Source organism: Anolis sagrei, chromosome Y (genome assembly GCF_037176765.1).
Source record: "Anolis sagrei isolate rAnoSag1 chromosome Y, rAnoSag1.mat, whole genome shotgun sequence".
Taxonomy (NCBI): Eukaryota; Metazoa; Chordata; class Lepidosauria; order Squamata; family Dactyloidae; genus Anolis; species Anolis sagrei.
The window spans coordinates 67,297,443-67,314,033 of NC_090035.1; the positions used below are offsets into that span (position 1 = coordinate 67,297,443).

Sequence of the window (16,591 nt, forward strand, 5' to 3'; positions counted from 1 at the left end):
TCGAACTGCCAGGAAGGCTAATGGTGGGAACTCATCCCAACCTGTGGCTTGAACTGCCAAACGTCTTCATTTGCAGTGATTTCCTTCTATTGAAGGAAACCCTGGATGACTGCCCCTAAAATTCCTGCTCTCCCAGCACCCCATCTTTCTGCAACCCAAGTAAGCGCCCAAAAAAGGCTATACACAAATGACTGAATAAGAACAAATAGGTTTATTCCAGTACAGAAAAGTTAAAAGTCAAACAATGAGTTAAAGCTGATTGTCCCTATGTTCTTTAGAAAAGTATCTATAACATGGCATTAGACCACAGGCCACAAAATGGTATTTGGTTGCTTTCACACATTTCTTTATTCATTTACAGTACTTATATTCCACTCTTCTCACCCCGAAGGAGACTCAGGGCAGATCACAGAACACATATACGGCAACCATTCAATGTCGAGTATACAATGATAAGAAAGACAACAGATAGAGGTATATTTAGGTTTTATCTCATTCGACATCTTTTGGAGGCTGTGCTCAGTTCCGGTCACTGGAGGGTGCTGTTGCTCCATTTCCTTACCGAAGTGCTTTCTTTGTAAACTGTGCCAAGCCTAAAATACCTCCCTGCTTAATGCAGTTGCTATTCATCTATTCGCATTGCGGTTTTCCATCTGCTAGGTGGATGGGGATAGCACAGTTATAGTACCATGAAACCACTTTAAAAACCTACAGTATCCTGAGATTTGTAGTTTAATAAGGCATTACAGCTGTCTGGTAGAAATATATAAACACATCCTGCAGTTGTAAATCTCAGAATTTTGTAGGATGAAGCCCTCACATTTAAAGTGGCAAAAAGTGCTATAATTGTGGAACATGAAAAAGATCTCTGTTAAATGCCAGGTATGGGCATGAGCTACAGCTCCCAAATTCCACTAGAAAGCGTGCTGACTGGATAACTCCAGGAACTGCAGCTCAAAAGGTACTCTCCCAAGTGTTGCCCCAGGTAAACAATCCTAGAGGACAGCCAATTTTTCATGTTGGATAACTTCAGTGCGACCTACTATGAACCAGGCAAATCATAAAGTTGGAAGATGTAATGTTCAGAATGTGACTCCAAGAAATTGCTGCCTAAATCTAGGCCTATGTTTGGGGGCACAAGGCAATTCTGAAGCACATTATCTTAAAAGCACATGGACAAAGAGGCTTGCTTGCACTGTAGGTCTCATAATGACATATCTTGCAAACTTTCCATTACAGGGGGTTATATTTTAGTTGAACAATTGGAGAAGTATATTGATGGAAAGCGTAGTTCAATAATGGAAGCAATTATCTAGCAAGATGGGTGGTCTGAAAGACGTCAAGCAGAACCTAGGCCATTCTCAGCTATACACTTGTCAATTATTTATTTATTTACACTATTTCTATCCCGCCCATATCAGCCCGAAGGCCACTCAGGGTGCCATATTTACGAGGTCCCGAGAATCCAGCTGAATGGAGGACTTCATTTTGGTTTGTGCTGTGCTCTCGCTGGCCTCCTCAGCAAAGGCATTCTCAAAAGCAGAGAATAGGGAACGTTTCAGCCTCTCCTTGAAATCATGTCCCATAAAGACATAAAGGATTGGGTTGAGACAGCTGTTGATGAAAGCCAAACTAGACGTCAAGGGAATACCAATAAGGATTACCAGGTGCAGCCCAGGCGTCTCATTAACTTTGGTCTCAATGAAAGAAAAAATATGATAAGGAAGCCAGCAGAGAAAAAAGGCCACAATCACCGCTGTGATGACCTTGAAAGGTTTGGTGGACTGGGTCAACCGGTTTCTCCGAAGCTTCAGAACAATCGCCCCATAGCAAACCACAATGACAGTAAAGGGAATGACGAAGGCAAAGATGAACCGACTGGTGATCATAGCATAATGTATCATTTTAGTTTGCTCCATGTTGTGGCTATAATTGGTAAAGCAGAGGATCGTGCTCTCATCATATGGATCTGGACCAGTGACTTTGAAATGGAAGTTTGGAGAAGTCAACACCAAGGCCACGATCCAAATGCCCACAGTCACAAAGGAAGCCAGACGGGGAGACCGATGGTTCTGAGCCCACACCGGATACCTGACAGAAATGCAACGGTCGATGCTGATGACCATGAGAAGGTAGACGCTAGCATAGAGATTGAGGACAGCTAGTGCAGTGTTGAATTTGCACATAGCCTGGCCAAATGGCCAGTGAAATCCCAGGGCTATGTAGGCAATGCTAAAGGGCAGAAAAAGTGTCAAGGTGAAGTCAGCAATGGACAGGTTAAGGAACCAGACAGTGTTCACTGTCTTCTTCATGCGGAAGCCAGTGATGAAAATGACCAGCCCATTACCAATGACTCCCAACACAAAGGCAAGGCTGTAGATTACTATAGTGAAAATATTCATCGTTTTGTGCAAGACAGCTATCTCAGAATAATCATAGTCATAATCATCAGATGTTGTGTTTTCCATTTCCTTCAAGGGAGACTCTCCTTCAGTTGCGTCTTCCTGGCTGAAGCAAGACAAAAACAAAATTTAAATGTGTTACTGAAAACAATTCATAAAGCAGTTAAAATCAGGATGGGAACAATGTATGCATTCTTTTTTTTAAAAAAAAAAAGATATATATGTAATGTAATGTTAGTTTGTGAGATTAACATAACTCAAAAACCACTGGACGAATTGACACCAAATTTGGACACAATACATCTATCAGGCCAATGAGTTACCATCACACATAAAAACACTGAAAAACACCGCAAAAGGTACTTAAAAGGCCAAAAAAGCAAAAAGACACTGCAGCGCAGGTGCAGAAACAACTCTCCTGGGCAAAAAAAACACACAGTAGCATATCCACACTCTCTTTCAGACTACAGCTCCCAGCATCCCCTAGACCAGGCCCTTTAGGAGAGGAGGACGATCCAAATGCACTGCTTCCAAGATGCAAGCTTTCTTCCCCTTGGATCTCTTTGAGAGCATCCCAACTCCTGCATATTTCCAATTTCCTATTCCTGGATTTCAACTCCCAGCAATCCTCCAGATAGATATATTACATAGAGATAGAGAGATAGAGAGATAGAGAGATAGATAGATAGATAGATAAGGAGGACTGCTGGGAGTTGCAGTCCAAGAATAGGTAGAGAAGGAAGAAAGGGGAGGAAGAAGGGAAAGAAAAGGGGGAAGGAAGGGAAGAGCAAGAGAAGGAAGGAAGGAGAGAAGGAAAGAAAAAAAGGAAGGAAAGAAGGAGAGAAAGAAAGGAGGAAAGAAAGAGGGAGAGAAGGTTGGCCACAGCAACGTGTGGTGGGTACAGCTAGTGTGTGTGTGTGTGTGTGTGTGTGTGTGTGTGTGTGAAAAAACTGGGTTGTTGTAAGTTGGCAAGCATTGCAAGCATCCTCAGAGGTTGACCTGAGGTTGTTGTAGGTTTTTTCGGTAAGGGATACTCAAGCCATTTAATAAAAGAGAGATGCCCTTCATCCAAATATACAGGAGTCACACCCCCCACCCCTCCCCTTTGAGCAAACATACTTAGTATGTCCAAAGCATTCAGTAGCAAGTTCAGTCAAGATAAGCTTTCCCTTCTACGGAGCCATCCATTCACTGATCATGCTCTATAATGTTGTTGGAAAACTTTTTCACCTTTAGTTCTCCATAAGTGATGGAAACTGATATCACCTTCTGCCTGGTTTCTTAATAGATTGCTCAACACACCTCACCATTCAACCACTGCAGTGGAACATTGTAGTATTTCAGTTTGTATTAAGCAAGAAAGGCTCAGCACAAAGAAAACTGACATACACTCCAACATTTCAGAGATGGAAACTCCAATGGGACATATGTGGCCAAGTAATGTGGTTAGGAGCCCCTGGTGGCGCAGTGGGTTAAAGCGCTGACCTGCTGAACTTGCTGACCAAAAGGTCGCAGGTTAATCCGGGGAGCAGCATGAGCTCCCACTATTAGCCCCAGCTTCTGCCAACCTAGCAGTTCAAAAACATGTAAATCAGAGTAGATCAATAGGTACCACTCTGGCGGGAAGGTAACGGCACTCCATGCAATCATGCCAGCCACATGACCTGAGGTTTCTACGGACAACACTGGCTCTTCAGCTTAGAAATGGAGATGAGCACCAATCCCCAGAATCAGACACGACCGGACTTAATGTCAGGGGAAAAACCTTACCCTTACCTTTACCTAATGTGGTTAACTTGGCAAAAGGAATGAATAGGAACACTTTTCCCCCATGGTAACTCTTTCCGGAGTTAATTTCCCCGCCGAGGTGTAGATTTCTCTCACTTCCTGTTGTCTCAGCCTCGTTCTTAACTATGAGTCATTTGTAAGTCGGATGTTTATAACTTGGGGACTGCCTGTACTTCAACATTTTGCACTCAGATTACAGAAGTAATGGGAAAAGGTGGAAGGAAGACTAAGGGTTCATCTATACAGTGGGATCAATACAGTTTGACACTTTAACTGCCATGGCTCAATGCTATGGAATCCTGGGATTTGTCCTTTGCTGAGACATCATCAATCACCCTTTGATAATGAATGCTAAAGAGCTTGTAAAACTACAGCAATCATGATTCCATAGCATTGAGCCACGGCAGTTAAAGTGGTGCCAAATTGCATTAATACTACAATGTAAATGCATTCCGGGGCATTCTAAAAGGAGCTGAAAAAGTGGGACAACACAAGATTAATTGGGGGTGCCAAATTGAGACCATTGCAGGAAATGTCCTGGTGGAAGTCACAATTTCAGCAACTAATCAAAGCAAATTCTCAAGATACTATCCCACATTCTGATCTCCATCTTCTTCTTGTTCCTTTGGTTCCTGAGTTCTGCAGCCTTGTCATTGAAAGAGGAATGGCATGGGACTTGAGTAGGGTGAGTGCCAAGAGGATGTGATATGTGTTATTAGCCAAGACAGGAAGAGGTGTTGACACTTGTGTCACCCTCAGTACAGGAAGAGGAAAAACACTGGCAGACTTAAGAAACCTTCCAAATGTGGCATCATATTCTCCACTATAGATAGTTGTTGTGCCTTTTTACAAAGTAGGAAATATTCAAAAAGTGAGACATTTTGCCCATTAGGAGAAATATCTCAACTATTGAATGCCTGCTTGTTAAGAAATTGCTAAAGGGCCAGAAGCCATAGATAGCTAGAGGGAGGAAGGGAGGAAGGGTGGGACGGACAGACAGACAGACAGAGGGCCAGAAGCCAGATAGATAGATAGATAGATAGCCAGAAGCCATATAGATAGATAGAAGGCCAGAAGCCAGATAGATAGATAGATAGATAGATAGATAGATAGATAGATAGATAGACAGATAGATAGACAGATGGACAGATGGATAGACAGACAGAGGACCAGAAGCCATATAGATAGATAGCTAGAAGCCAGATAGATAGATAGATAGATAGATAGATAGATAGATAGATAGACAGATGGACAGATGGACAGATGGACAGATGGACAGATGGATAGACAGACAGAGGACCAGAAGCCATATAGATAGATAGCCAGAAGCCAGATAGATAGATAGATAGATAGATAGACAGATAGACAGACAGACCGACCGACAGACAGACAGACATATATACTCACATATACACACATATGTTGATTGACGGATTGATTGATTCTTTCATTCATCCTGACTCTCTTAGTTTATTTAAAGGGCCTCATAAGAGTTATTCTCAAAGCAGCACATGTTGTATGACATGGTGCAAAATAAAAGGGCAACCCTAACCTCATAGTATGAAGCAGTAAGGAACAAAAGTTTTGGCTTACAAGAATAAGCTAAAAACAGCTGGAAATAAGTGGAAATGCGTTTTTTTTAAGACTATCAAAGCCACTCCTCTATTCATAGCCATCTTTTTTCGAAAGCCTGCCTGGTTCATGCCTAGTTTTAGGATAAAGAGCCATAAGAAGAGAGATCAGAGGTTTTGAAAGTGGTCACTGGACAGCAGAGTAGACAGACCCACAGGAAGACATGCTATTTCACGCTATGGTGGAATAATTTGTGTTTCTGTTTAAATTATAGTAATTGTTTTGAAGTTTGCATATTCAGTTGTCCCTCTGTTTTTGCAATTTTGCCTTTTGTGGATTTGTTTATTTACAGATTTGAATTAAAATGTTATCCCAAGGAATTTCTAGGTTCTCCAGTGTGACTCTTGGCTCAGCTTCCTCCGGTTATGCTTGAGGAGGTAGAGAGTGCATTCCTTTAGAAATTGTTAGGTCCTCCAATGCATCTATGGTCAGCTTCCAATGAAAGTTGACAATAGAGCCATGACGGTAGACCTAGAAATTTCTAGAGAACTATGCTTTCATATAAAAAAAATATTTATTTGCGGTTGTTCAGTTTTATTTGGGAATAATAATAATAATAATAATAATAATAATAATAATAATGCAGTAGAGTCTTGCTTATCCAACCTTCGCTCATCCAACATTCTGTATTATCCAAAGCAATCTGCCTCCAAATCCACACCCATTTCAATACATTGCAATGTTTTGGTGCTAAATTCATAAATACAGTAGTTACTACATAACGTTACCGTGTATTGAGGTGCTTTTTCTGTCGATTTGTTGTAAAACATGATGCTTAATTTGTAAAAACATGACATAATTTGACATTTAATAGGCTTTTCCTTAATCCCTCCTTATTATCCAACATTTTTGCTTATCCAATGTACTGGTCGCCCGTTTACATTCGATAAGCGAGACTCTACTGTAATAACTTTATTTTTGGACCTCGCCTCCATCTCCCCGAAGGGACTCGGACGGCTTACATGGGGATTAAGCCCAGTCAACATAGTTAAAATGTAATACATGAAACGTAACAACAGCATAAAAAGGAATAAAACAACAACATTATAACAAAATATAAAACAACCATTGAACCAACAACTCAATGGACTTGAAGTAGTAACCAGTTTTTGGCAAACTAGTGCAATCAATTATGAGGGATGGGCTGATAGAAAAAGTGCCTAAGTTGAATGGCAAAATTGGGGATAGAGGGCAATATAGATAGAGCATTATATCTCTAGGTAGAGAACGGTAGCAAAGTGCAAGGATGAGATTTGGGTCATAGCTGGGGCCAACATTGTCTGGGGAATTATCTAATCAAAAGCACAGTGGAACATTCATGTCTTTAGATCTTTGCGGAAGATGGAGATGGTGGGTAGGGTACTAGCCTAATCTCCCTGGGGAGGGAATTCCAGAGCCAGAGGACCACCACCAAGAAGACCCTCTCCCTTGTCCCCATCAACCATGCTTCTGATGAGGGTGAGAGCAGGAGGAGATCCTCCCCAGAAAATCGTAGAGATCATGCAGGTTCGTAAAGGAATGTGCGGTCATGAAGATAGGCAGGTCCCAAACTGTTTTCAAAGTTTGCCTTGCAATTTTTGACCCTAACGCCATTGAATGTGAAGGGCTGACATAGCCAATTCAAATATTTCCTCCTCTCTGGTGATGTATTTCTTCAATTCTTCTTTTTGGCAATGCATAAAGGACCATCTTATAGCAGATTTTTAGATAGCTGATTTTTCAACCACAATCTTGCAGGTAAGTGAACTTTCTGGACAGACTGGAGGACATATGTCGGCCAGCATCCTGTTTGTAATTTATCCGGAATGTGCTTCCCACTATCTTCTTCCCACTGCAAGGCAATTTTTGAAAACCACAGTTTTTGATTCCTATTTGCAATTGGAACCTTATCCTGTGCAAAATTCACATGTGGATGTTTTGTGTAGGAATAATGCATTTTGTTCACAGAAATATGTGGGGATTTTGCACAGAATATGATAACATTTTCTGCACAGGAGACAAAGTATTAACACTAAAGGAAGACCAAAATTTTCAGATGGATTGATCCAGTAAGGGAAGAAAAGGCCTTGAGTTTGCAAGACGCGAGCCACTGCTGATGAACAAGGCTCACTGAGATCTCTGTTGTAAGCTGAAGCTGACTTAACATCCTACAACATCTACAACAACCCAGTGATTTAACATCAATAACAACTCAAAAAATCCAAAAAATGATTGATAAACTTGGTCCAGCCACAAGTTTCAACGTACATATATTCTATATCAACATACATCTGTTCTTTAAAGTGGATATAACTGATTTTAATGTTTGTGTATATTTAGAGTTATTTTATGTTTCGGCATGGAATGCTTGCCGTATATATGTTGTGTTCCGCCCTGAGTCCCCTATGGAGTGAGAAGGGCAGAATGTAAATGCTTCAAATAAATAAATAAATAAACTACATGCAAAGCTATGGCAACTTCTTCCTCTTTGGAGTAAGATCTCTTTGCAAGTAAAAGTAAATGATAAAAGGGGTTTACAGTCTTCTAAGTGAATTTTTAAAATGGTTAATTTATTGATATGAAACACATACCTCAATTCAAAAGCACTAAAACAACTGGTATTGAAACATCTAGCACAGGCCTGGGGGAAAAAAAATTGGCCCTCCAGATGTTTTGGACTTCAACTCCCACACTTCCTAACAGTCAGTAGGCTATTAGGAATTGTGGGAGTTGAAGTTCAAAACACCCGGAGAGCCAGGTTTGCTCATGACTGATCTAGCATCTGCACTTAAAACTGGCAAACAACACAATTGATTAAAAAAAATATCGAATTTGTAAAAGAACTGTGTGTGGTGTGACATTCTTATTGCATTTTTCAGATTTGGCACTAATAATATATTCAAAATGATTACAATATTGAAAAAGTTTTTCAACACTGACCATCATGAGAAATGTCTAAATTCTGTGCCAGTAAAAGGAGAGAAAGCCTCCATGGAGTAGGGATTTGAGTGTTAGAAAACGACTCTGTGGACTGGGGTTCAAACTCTCTGTTCAGACTTGAAAACCCACTGTGAGTGAATCATGTTCTCTCAGCCCCAGGAAAACCTGTGGTAGATCTACTATAAGTTGGTAAATGCTTGAAGGCTAATGATGATGATGATGATGATGATGATGATAATAATAATAATTTCTTGCTCGTCCCTCCTTGTGGCTTGAGGTGGGTCACAGTACAATCAGTCAAGGAAGAAGGAGAAAGACAACTATCCTAGGGAATGGCAGTTTTGCCATCTGAGAACTACAAACAAGGCAGGAGAACATTTTGTTCTCTGACCAGTCTTGTATAGAAGAAAAAAGAAAAGGAAATGTGTCTATGTGAGGATCCTTACCTTACAACAAAGTAGATTGCTATTGTCTTGCTGCTTCTAACTTGGTCAGGATGTTCTTGATGAGAACAGCAAAGCAGAAGTGGTTGCTATTGTGTGCTGGAGGTATATAAAGGGTTTGTCCATACGCCTTTTACAATTGCAAAGCAAGCAAAATTTCAGCTTCTGTGGCATTTGCTTCATCGTCATCTCCAGCTAACAGACCTACTAACTTTTTATTTGTTGTATTCTTCCCATTCCAGGAGGGAACTCTGTCAATGAAGCCAAATGGGGTTCCACCAACGTATATAACATTTGAAACTCATGCTGTGGAAGGAAAAGTTGACAAAATCTCTCTTCTGGACAAAATGATCCAGATTTTGTTGTTGTTGTTGTTCAGCATGGTCCATAGGTTCTTCTCAAAAGTAACTGTTCCAACATATGCTTGCCATCTGGGGGTGAAGGTGTGTCAACCTGTTCTGGATGGAGTTACATTCCCCCAATAATAATAATAATAATAATAATAATAATTGTATTTATTTATTTATTTACTATATTTGTATACTGCCCTTTGTATAGTATGTGTATACTACTGCGATTCAGGCCGGTTCACAGTTGGTAACATTTGATGCCTCAACAAATAAAACAATCATAAAATACTGTTAAAAACATTTTATACAAATATAAAAACTGTACAAAACCATAAAAACATTATCGTGAGCGTCTCCTTGTTAAAATCGTTATTCAATTGCATCGTCAGGTCATTCCATAGTTATACTGGATTAGCAAAAGCCTGCTCAAAAAGCCAGGTTTTAACCTTTCTTCGAAAAGTCAGGAGGGAGGGGGCCACTCTTATATCCCTGGGAAGGGCGTACCACAGTCGAGGGGCCACCACTGAGAAGGCCCTGTTTCTCATCCCCGCCAAACGCATCTGTAAGGAAGGCGGACCGAGAGCAGGTCCTCCCTAGAAGATCTTAGTGTCCTAGATGGTTCATAAGGAGAAATACGTTCGGATAGGTAAGCTGGTCCGGAATAATAATAGTTTATTTTTGTACCCCACCTTCATTTCCCCAAAGGAACTCAGGGCACCTTACATGGGGATGGGCCCGATCAACATGGTTAAAAAATAGCACATTAAAATATATACGCAACAGAATAAAGCAGAATAAAACAACAACATTATAACAAAATATTTAAAAAGCAAACAGTAACCAGTTACCAATGAGCTCTGCAATAATGATCAGTTTCCTGGCACGGGTGGGCAGACTGGTGCAAAAACAATTGTGAGTTTAGGGCTGATGGATAGAATGTGTAGGTCAGATGGCAACAGTATGGCAATGGCAGACCAGCAGTAGACCCTGAAAGATTGTGATCACACCTTGGGACAAGGACTCTTGGATCTGTCTCTCCAAATGTCAGCCCAGGTAAATGTGACAGGCAGGAGTTCTTACTACCAGCTTCAGCTGATATGCCAACTGTGTCCCTTCCTAGATTTGGAAAACCTAAAGAAGGTAGTGCACACACTGGTAACCTCAAGGTTGGGCTTCTACAATGCAGTTTACATTGGGCTAGGTTTGTCTGAAGTTGGGAAACTCCAGTTGGTTCAAAATACAGCATCAAAATGGGTTACAGCAACATCCAGAAGTGAGCATATCACTAAAGTCATTCTGTAGGCTACCAATTAGTTTCTGGACAAAGTACAAAGTGTTGGTTTTTACCTTTAAAGCCCTACATGGTTTGGGTCCAGGTTACCTACAGGATCTCCTTCTCCAATACAATCCATCCCTTGAGACTGTCACCCAGAGGACCCTATCATTAGACATCCCAAGACTGGAATGACCCGCCTGAAGAGATCTGACAGCTAAATGAGCTGTTGGAATTTAAAACACACCTGAGGACCTATCTATTCCAACAGGCGTACTAGTCAGTTTAAATCATAAATTTTAAACTCCTGTCTTGTGTTTTAATCTTTGTTCTGTGTATTTTAATATGAAATTGGTAGAAATACATTTTAATGTATGTATTTTATGTAATGATGGTGTATTTTGGCTATGTTGTAACCCACCATGAAGTAAAGTAGATAAGAAATAAAATTATTGTTGTTGTTGATATTTTTATTATTTTTATTATTTTTATTATGTGTGGGAAGTTGTTTTTATTAATTTTATTATTGCTCCTTTCACACCACCTGCCACTTCTTCCCTGTTTCTGTATCAGAAACTAGAGCTGATGCAATCTATCTAATGCAATTTTCTGAATCAGCACCCCAAACTGAATCTAAAGTTGACCAAAAACTGATTTGTAACCCTTTTGATACTAATGTTGGAGAGTGGTCCCTGGTCAACAAAAGGTTGGGAACCACTGATCTAGAATCAAAGAGACTAGAACCAATGGTCCTCATCTCCCTAAGAGAGAAGAGTAATTACTAACTTTCACCTTGATCTGGTCAAGTGGTCCCTGGTCAACGTGATCCCTGATCAAGTGGGCCCTGGTCAAAGTGGTGTCTGGTCAAGTGGGCCCTGGTCAAGTAGTCACTTATCAAAGTGGTCCCTGGTCAAGTGGGCCCAGTCAAGTGGTTCCTGGTCAAGTGGTCCCTGCTCAAAAAAAGGGTTGGGAACCACTGATGTAATGGGTGAGAGGTTTGTAGATTAGTCTTTCTGTTGCTTTTGTTCTTATTGTATTTGTGTCCTTCCAATAATAATAATAAAGAGAGTGAAATAATAAATGTGATAAGTGTAATAATTGAGTAAAATAATGAAAATGTAATAATAACATTAATAATAAAATAATAAATTCTCTGAGAACTTACTGCTGATGTTATTGCTGAGAAGACATGTACTGTAGTCTACCCAACTTTATTTCATGCACAAACTTATTAAAAAGTCTGTGTAGAATCAGCTCCAGGCTTTGGATATTGGTTGTATACAAATGAACCATCAGTGAATTTTGTGTCTAGATTTGGGGCCCATTCCCAAAGATTGTGTGTGTGTGTGTGTGTGTGTGCAGTATGAGTATTCCAAAAACCAGGAAAAATCCAAAATCCCAAAGACTTCTAGTCCTAAGCATTTTGGATAAGGAATATTCAACCCTTTTAATAAAAGTGAGAAATGTTCTGTTTCCAAATACAGAGGTGTCACATTCCCAATTTTCTGACCACAAATAAGCCTAGTATTTCCTAAGCATTCAGTCAAGACAAGCTTTCCCTGCCACGGATCTATCCATTCATTGATCATGCCCTATAACCTTACTGCAAAACCCTTTTCACCTTTAGTTCTCCAGAAGTTACAGCAACTATTGCTGTTACCACTTTCTGCCTGGCCTTTTCATAGATTGCTCAACCCACTTCACCATCTGACCGCTGCAGTAGAACAGTGTATTTCTGTTTGTATTGAGCAAGCAGGCCTGGTACAAAGAAGCCTGATATACACTGCAACATTTGACAGATGTAAGCTCACATTGAACATGTATGCTTAAACTGGCAAAAACAATAATTAAGGAAGAAACGACACACAAAAGAGAGGCTACAACAGTTTGCTTTTGCCTGAGAGGGAAGGAAAGAAAGAAGGAATAAGCTTCGTAAGATTTGTACACAAATGAGCATTCCTTTTGGCTTATTGAAAAAGTCATAGAACGGCCATACATTCTATGTCATTACAGACAAGACTTTTTGAAAGGCTTTCTATGCCACCCCTCTGTTCATAGGCACCTTCTTCTGAAAGCCCATTTAATTCATTCCTGTTTTAAGGATAAAGAACCATAATAATTACTAAAACTATTTTGGACAAAAAAAGAATTATAAGAAGAGAGATCAGAAGCTTTGAAGGTGAACACTGGACATGGATTTTCACACAGAAATAAGATGTGTTGTGTTTCCATTTAAATTATTATAATATTTTAAGTCTTCATTCCCAGTCATTCCTCCACATTTGCAGCTTTGACTTTTGTTTATTTCTAGAGTTGATTGAAAATGTTATTCCAATAAATCCCTAGGTTCTCCAGTGTGACTCTCCAGTCAACTTACTCCAGTCTTGCTGGAGAACCTAGAGATTTCTAGAGAAATCTCTAGTTTGCTTCTGGGAGCAATTCAAGGTGCTGGCTTTAGTCTATAAAGTCCAAAATGGTTCAGACCAGCCAACTTCAGGGACAGCATCTCCTCCTATCAGCCTTTACGAGCCCTGAGATCATCAGGAGAGGCCCTCCTCTCGGTCCCACCGTCATCACAAGTACAGTTGGTGGGAATGAGAGAGAGGGCCTTTTCGGTGCTGGCCCTGTCCCTCTGGAATTCCCTCCTCAAAGAGGCACACTCAACTCCCTCATTATTGGCCTTCCGCTCCAAGGTGAAACACACAATAGCAGGTAATCTCAGTCAGACAAGGCTCATATAGCCAAAAACTTGGAGCTTCAAGACATTTAGCTTAATGTTTTAATGTTTTAGGATAACCTCAGTGTCCTGAAGCATAGGGATTTTAATCTAAAGATTAATGATAATGATATATGCAGTTATTTTTATGCTTATTTATATTTTTGTAATTTGTGTTTTATGCAATGTGTTGAGTTATTGTTTTAATGTTGGGTTGGGGGAATGATGGTTATCTGTATTATGTATTATGTAGTTTTGCTTTTTCTTCGCTTCACTTCACTTTATTTCTTAATTAGTCGCTCTCCACCAAGGTGCTCCGAGCGACTTACAATTTAAAATAGCATTTACACAATATAAAAACATTCAACATAAAAGCATACAACAGTGACTATTTGGCAAATTAGATCTGATCACTTTACTTAAATGCACAACCAAACAGCCAAGTCTTAAGCGCCTTTACAAAAGGTTGCAACTCCGACATTGCTCTAATATATGGAGGCAATGAGTTCCACAGAATTGGAGCATAGATCGAAAAAGCTCTATGCCGTGTAGCTTCCAAGTGTACCTCTCTAGGGCCTGGGATGTATAGGAGATTTTCTTGGGTGGATCAAGGTAGCCACTGATGGGAAAAAGGAATGAGGCGGTCCCTAAGATATAAAGGTCCTTGGCCATTTTGAGCTCTAAATGTCAGGATCAGTATCTTGTAAGAGATCCGATGTTCTATTGGTAGCCAATGTAGTTGTTGTAGAATCGGTGTAATATGGGATCTTATAGATGACCCCGCTAGCAGCCTGGCTGCCGCATTTTGGACCATCCGAATCTTCTGGGTTGTTGACTTCAGAAGGCCGGCATATAAGGCGTTGCAATAGTCCAACCTAGTGGTGACTGTTGCGTGGATTACCATTGTCAATGCTTCTACCGAAAGGTAGGATGCCAATTTCCTTGCCTGGCGAAGATGAAAAAAGGCCTGCTTACTTATGGCAGTGATCTGGGCCTCCATCATCAGCGATGAGTCCCACACAACCCCAAGGCTTTTAACTGTGGCAGACGGAACCAGAACTTCCCCAACGAAATCAGGCAGAGACTGGATTAATTCTGGTGGCTGGCTTTGAGTCCCAACCATGGGAGAAAAGTAAAATAATAATAATAATAATAATAATAATAATAACAATAACAATGAGAACATCATTCTAGGAATCTGCATGTCCTCCAGTGCAGTGTATGGTCAGCTTCCAGTGAAAGCTGATCATAGAGTTATGCTGGACGAACTAGAAATTCCTAGATATGTATTCAGGTAAAAATAATTTCTGTATTTGCAGTTTTTCGCTTTCATTGTGGTCCTATGCCCTTAACCCCAGTGAATGTGGCTGACCGTATTTAAATATATTCAATACAAATCTTTTCTCTTCTGTGTTCTTGTATGGTGATGCGTGAAATATTTTCTTCTTTTTCACAATGTCTACATGGCCACCTTATAGCAGTTTCTGTAAAAAAAAAAATCAGTTAAATTTTCAACCACAATCTTACAGATAAATGATCCTTTTGGGTAGATTGGAGAACATACGTTGGGCAGCATCCTGTTCATCATTTTTCAGAAATTTAATTTTAGCAGTCTTCTTCCCACTGCAAGACAATCTTTGAAAGCCATAGTGTTTGACTCTTTTCATGACTAGGGACGTATTCTATACAAAATTCCCATATGTGATTTTCATAGAATCATAGAGATGAAATAGACCTCTTGGGCCATCCAGTCCAGCCCCCTGCCAAGAAGCAGAAAAATCACATTCAAAACACCCCTGACAGATGGCCATACAGACTCTGCTTAAAAGCCTCCAAAGAAGGACCCTCCAGCACACTCCAGGGCAGAGAGTTCCACTGCTGAACAGCTCCCACAGTTAGGAAATTCTTCCTATGTTTAAGTGGAATCTCTTTTCCTGCAATTTGAAGCCATTGTTCTGTGTCCTAGTCTCTGAGGCAGCAGAAAACATGTTTGTTCCTTCTTCCCTATTACTTCCCCTCACATATTCATACATGGTCATCATGTCTACACTCAGCCTTATCTTATGCAGGTTAAACATGCCCAGCTCTTTAAGTTGCTCCTCACAGGGCTTGTTCTCCAGACTCTTGATCATTTTAGTCACCCTCCTCTGGATATCTTCCAGCTTTTCAACATCTCCCTTCAACTGTGATGCCCAGAATTGGACACAATATTCTGGATGTGGTCTGACCAAGGCAGAATAGAAGAGTAGCATGACTTTCCTGGATCTAGATACTAGACTTCTATTTTTGTATAGGGATAATGCATGTGTATGTGTGTGTATTCTTCCTTTTCCTTTTACCAAACAGTGCCACAGAAATGTGTGGCCAGGTACAGTTCATTATTAATAAATTATTAATCTTTTAGAAGTCTTTTCTGCAAGAGAGGAAGAGGAGGAGAAAAAGAAGCTAAAAGTGTGACTCTTCAAGCCCCCAAATACGTGCACATGCACCCCACCCACCTTCCCTCAGGTTCTCAACTCCCAGTCAGTCCCACTAAATAAAACAAATCAGTAAAATAAAGGAAAATCAAAAAGATTAATTTGTGATGCCAAATAGGAGAGGAGGAACCATGATCGGCTGCCACGTAGCCCTTTTCAGATGGGAATCCGTAACAGCTGGGCCCTTGCCGTTATGGATATCAAATCAAACTGAAGAAGATAGATTGGCCAAAGGGAACAGCTATAAACAGATCTGGGCTCAAGTCTAATATACATATAAATTGGTGTATCTGTAGGGGAGAGGAAATTAGGGTATTGTTGCCCCCATATGAATTTTATCCCCAATTCCTTCCGTCTCAAAGTTATAAGCATTTTAAAATATCAACTAAGCATTTAGAAATATAGTTTATGCATCCAAACAAAGGCAGCAGTCAAAGTTTCCATTGGAAGGCAAGTAGAGCAGAAAGTAGAAGAATTTGGGTGTTAATTATTTTCAGTGTTTTACTTTCTGAAATTCTATAAACACTATAACTCTAGGGAAAATTTCAGGGCATAAAAATCTTTATTTGGGGTGCAAATTCTTCCTCTTCC

At 40.2% G+C, this 16,591-nt stretch overlaps 1 protein-coding gene across 1 annotated transcript; it reads right to left on the reverse strand.

The window, feature by feature from the left end:
* Window positions 1–1,327: 1,327 nt before the first annotated feature.
* LOC137095530 (chemerin-like receptor 1) lies at window positions 1,328–9,268 on the reverse strand. Its single transcript, XM_067462301.1, has 2 exons — window positions 9,188–9,268; window positions 1,328–2,508 (listed from the first exon to the last, which is right to left on the reverse strand). Exon 2 carries the CDS (start codon window positions 2,466–2,468, stop codon window positions 1,434–1,436), a length of 1,035 nt encoding a protein of 344 aa, XP_067318402.1. The 5' UTR covers window positions 2,469–2,508; window positions 9,188–9,268; the 3' UTR covers window positions 1,328–1,433.
* Window positions 9,269–16,591: the final 7,323 nt, after the last annotated feature.

Bases quoted from the DNA above. Each gene is read 5' to 3' on its own strand.
- LOC137095530 (XM_067462301.1), bottom strand. From the start codon at position 2,468: ATGGAAAACACAACATCTGATGATTATGACTATGATTATTCTGAGATA.